Source organism: Helobdella robusta (assembly GCF_000326865.2).
Source record: "Helobdella robusta unplaced genomic scaffold HELROscaffold_90, whole genome shotgun sequence".
NCBI lineage: Eukaryota > Metazoa > Annelida > Clitellata > Rhynchobdellida > Glossiphoniidae > Helobdella > Helobdella robusta.
Window position 1 is genome coordinate 197,738 of NW_008705513.1, and position 5,252 is coordinate 202,989.

Below are 5,252 nucleotides of genomic sequence, written 5' to 3' on the forward strand. Positions count from 1 at the left end.
CCTTTCCTTGCCCCTTCTTGCCCTCCGAACAACACCTCGTGCACTCCCAACTGTGCGGATAGTCCTCATCTACGACGCCATTCTCTAGTGATGACGTCATCGTCGGCGACGATGACGTCATTCTTTCGGTCAGCCTCTCCTCCAGACACTTCCGGTGCTGAACCTCGAAGCAGATGGTACACTCCAGGAGGCAGACGTCTGGGTCTGTTGATGGTTTCTTATCTGGGGATGGTTTCTTACATGTGAAGCAGATCGCCGTCGCTGGCAAATATGGCTGGACGGTTTTATCATTATTATAATTATTATTAATTATGGTGAAATAATAAATGATAATTATGATCATAATAATAATAATCAATCAATCAATCAATCTTCGTTTAACGTCCAGAGACCCGGTTCCTCGAGGTAGGACGTATAATAATAATATATTATAATAATAATTATTATTATTATTACTCATTAATACTTGTAATTATAACGCCAGCCACCATGCATTGTAAGGATCTCAACAAAGCAACAACAACACAACAACAACATCAACAACACAACTACAACATCAACAACAACAGCAACATCAACAACAACATCAACAACAGCAACAACAACAACATCAACAACAACAACAACATCAACAACAACATCAGCAACAACTATAATTAACAATAATGATAATTAATTGAGATAAAAATTGTTATTAATTATCAACACTTATAATGATTACGACACCAACCAGCATGCCAAGATCTCAACTATTAACAAATACAACAACAACAAAAACAATCCTAATTCATAATATTATTATAAATATAATTATTAATATAATTATTAAATATAATAATATCATTAATTATTATTATTATTAAAAATTAAAAGGCCCCACCTACATAGAATACAATAAATCCACTAATCAAAGCTACCACAACAACTATAATAACTTGTAATAATAATTGATCATCATTTATTATTATAAATTATTATTAATAATTACAGATAAAATTATGAGGCACACCCACCCACCCAACAAGCCAGTCACCCACCCAGCCAGCCACCCAACAAGCCAGTCACCCAACCACCCACCCACCCATCCAGCCATTCATCCACCCATCCAGCAAGCCAGTCACCCACCCATCCAGCCAACAAGCCAGTCACCCACCCAACAAACAAACCAATCACCCACCCACCCAACAAGCCAGTCACCCACCCACCCAACAAACAAACCAATCACCCACCCACCCACCTAACAAACCAGTCACCCATCCAGCCACCCACCTGCATGCACTGCCTAGAAAGGCAGGGCTTCTTGATGGTACCAGGGCCACCAAATTTCTTCATATCCCTACAGGCGTAACACTCGCCACAGTCTGTCCTTGTACATGGCTCGCACTGGCGACATCTTACGCGTCTGTGTGTGTGTGTGTATGTATGTGTGTGTGTATGAATGTGTGTGTGTGTATGAATGTGTGTGCGTAGGAATGTGTGGGAATGTGTGTGTGTGTGTGGGAATGTGTGTGTGTAGGAATGTGTGGGAATGTGTGTGTGTGTGTGTAGGAATGTGTGGGAATGTGTGGGAATGTGCGTGCGTGTGTGTGTGTGTGTGTGTGTGGGGAAGGAATGTGCGTGTAGGAATGTGTGCGAGTGTGGATATGTGTGTGCGTGAGTGTGTGTGTTGGGAAGGAATGTATGTGTGCATCTATGTATGTATGTATAAATGTATGTATGTATGTATGTATGTATAAATGTATGTATGTATGTATGTATAAATGTATGCATGCGTGCATGTATGTATGTATGTATGTATGTATGTATGTATGTATGTATGTATGTATGTGTGTATGTACTTCGCAATCGTCATCATCATCATCATCATCATCGTACCTATAATTCCAGACACTGCCAACGATGGAAGTGCCGGGAGTTCGATGGTGGGATGAGGTGGTGGTGGAGGAGGATGGTCGAGATCGGCCAGCTGCCCCCCGCGGAGTAGTGATGTGCTTTCTACTCTTCTGTAATTATAAATAATCTAAAGGTGAACTTAAACTGAAGGGAAATCATGATGACGATGATGGCGAGGGTGACGATGACGCGGTGATGATAATGATGAAGGTGGTGATGATAATGATGAAGGTGGTGATGATAATGATGAAGGTGGTGATGATAATGATGATGGTGACGAAGACGCGGTGACGATGATAATGATGATGGTGATGATAATGATGATGATGTGATGATGACGATGATTTGTTACAAAATGAAACAACCATAGAGTTAGTACGTATAAAACGAATAAGGATTAATAAATAGAAAAAAAAGTCAAAAGATGATTGAGTGGAGATTGCTACAACATCCGGTAACAACACAAAAGAAAATAATAATAATAATAATAATAACAATAATAATAATAACAATAATAATACAATAATAATTTTTATCACCAACATGACCCTGACCTTAAAAGCCAGCTTCTCAAGGATAGGCTCCCCAGTGACAGCTTTCCTATGGTCACTTACGTCCAAACGAGAAAGCATTGCCTGCATATGATTGGTCGTTACTTAATAGGTCAATAGAGTTGTAGTCAAAGGATTGGTCGTTACTTAATAGGTCAATAAAATTGTAGTCATATGATTGGTCGATTAGTTTGAAGTATTAACCAATCAATGAATGTGGAAAAAAAATTTTCATATGATTGATGGTCAAATGAGACAATGAATAAATCAACCAATCATTCACTTACTCAATCAATCAACCAACCAATCAACCAACCACCAACCAACCAACAATTCAACAGCTTAATACGATCAAACATTGACCATAAAACCAATCAAAATAAGCCACACCAACCATTACGTCTGCCAGCAAATGATCTGGCTCCTTTATATCAGCTGGAACCAATCGTCTCGCTCCATTTAAACTGAACAGCCAATCAGCAATTGCCCTCAATCCTTTCATCTCGAATATCGTCAGATGCTTGTTTGGATTTATTTTCAACTTTGATGATGACGATGTTGATGATGATGATGGTGGTGGTGGGGGCATCAATTTTTTAAGATCCGTTTTTAACCTGTTTTCATAATTAGCATAGAGAACGTATAAAAGCATACATAGGTGTATACACGTATACAAACACATACATACATACATACAGAAACATGCACTCACACATACATTTACAATTCTCGTTTTTATGAACACACACACATACACACGCACACATACACACGCACACATACACACGCACACATACACACGCACACATACACACGCACACATACACATATACACACGCATCTTACTCAACCATTAAACCAACACAATAATGACAAATAGCAAACTGTGACGATAGGCAAGTCACAATGTCGTATAAAATTTTTTCAACTTAATATAAATCAAACAAACATGGTCCAAATAGCGAACAATAACTACGATAGTAATAAATACTAACAGATTTCTATTGTCTTTTTTGATATCATCTTCATCATCTTCATAATCATCATCATCATTATTATTATTATTATTATTATTATTATTATTATTATTATTAGTAGTAGTAGTAGTAGTGGTAGTAGTAGTAGTAGTAGTAGTAGAAGTATCGTCCTCACATTTCACGGCGTTGTTGTAGCTATAAATATCTAGAGAAGACGGGTGATGAGGTATCATCAATGATACAACAATAACAACAACAACAACAACAACAATAATGGGAACATCCCTTTCAATTTCCATTTAAAACATGCATTGTAATTTTATATCAAATCAAATCAAATTTTATTCAATCAATCCAAATTAATAATAATTAGGTAATGATTAGGAGACCAAAGCTAAAAGAAAACAAAGTTCTTGTGTCGCAGGCCCCCATTCACAAATTGTTCATTCTAACACAATTTTCAAGTAAATTTAAGTAAATTTAAATTTAAGTAAATTTAATTCTAACACAATTTTCAAGTAAATCCATGACAAAATTAACATAATGCACAATTTAATTATAAAGTTAAAACGAATAAAACTTATAATGTTAATTATAAAGATATTCTACAGTGCCCGCCGTACATTTTAAACGGTAATTCTTCAATCCATTTGCACATAAGCATTTCATATAATATAAGATAATAATAATAATAATAATAATGATAATAATAATAATAATAATAATAATAATAATAATGCCAACCGGTATTATCATTATCATCGTCGTCGACCTTGACCCTGTACTGCTTGCAGCCAATAGCGTGGAGGTACCTCTCAAGGACGTACCAGTGCAGTTCGGTGAAGAAAGGGTAGCGAAACTTAATTGGGACCTGGTGGAAACATGGGCCATGATGATGACGATGACTACACACACAAACACACACACACACACACACACAAACACAAACCCAAACAAACACACAGACACGAATATAAATACACAATATTCCACACACACGAACACACAGACACACACACACGAACACACACACACAGGCACCTTAGTTTTATTTTCTACTTCCCATATCCTGAGTTGCTTCTCGATACTGAACGAATGTAAAAAGTTCCCGCCAAACACCAACGAATCTTTTGGCGTGTAAACCGCGTGTATCCATCCTGAATGAGTGAATGAATGCATGAATGAATGCATGAACGAATGCATGAATGAATGTACGGATGAAGCACATTAAAATACTTGCGCGCACACACACAAACAACACACACATACACCATACACATAAACACATCCACATTCAACACCATTCAAACACACACACACACACACACACACACACACACACACACACACACACACACACACACACACACACACACAAACACCGACCCGTTGGTATGAAGAAGGTATTTCCCGCCTCTAATGTAATTCTGTAGCACTGCTCTACAAGATCTCCAAAAAAGATGTCCGACTGCTTGGCTGACAGAGTCCAGTTTTCATACAGTTTCAAATTTTCTTCCGTCGGCTCGATGAACCAGAAGATCTTAAATAAGAGATCAATCAATTATTATTGGTTGATAGCTTAAATTGTGAGATTAATTTTATTGGTCAGTTGAATGAGAAAACTGATCTAATTGGTCGGTTAATTAGTTGTGGACTGTTGGTTAGAAGTTGTGAAATGAGTTAGTGGAAATACGATTTCAATTGATCAGATAGGTGGCAGATTATATGATATCTAAATTAATCAATCAATTATTTGATTGATAATTTAACCAACTAACCAACCAACCAGCCAGCCAGCCAACCAACCGACCAACCAACCAACCAACCAACC

At 37.3% G+C, this 5,252-nt stretch overlaps 1 protein-coding gene across 1 annotated transcript in view; it reads right to left on the reverse strand.

Moving 5' to 3' along the window:
* Positions 1-2,994: 2,994 nt before the first annotated feature.
* The window catches only part of HELRODRAFT_104360 (hypothetical protein), a gene marked incomplete at its 3' end in the record, with an annotated part of 11,654 nt that continues 9,396 nt past the window's right edge, over positions 2,995-5,252 (reverse strand). Inside the window, exons 8-12 of the mRNA XM_009033391.1 lie at positions 4,808-4,961; positions 4,463-4,578; positions 4,166-4,292; positions 3,440-3,626; positions 2,995-3,058 (exon numbers count right to left, since the gene is read on the reverse strand). Coding sequence (XP_009031639.1) covers positions 2,995-3,058; positions 3,440-3,626; positions 4,166-4,292; positions 4,463-4,578; positions 4,808-4,961 — 648 coding nt within the window. The remainder of the gene's footprint in view (positions 3,059-3,439; positions 3,627-4,165; positions 4,293-4,462; positions 4,579-4,807; positions 4,962-5,252) is intronic.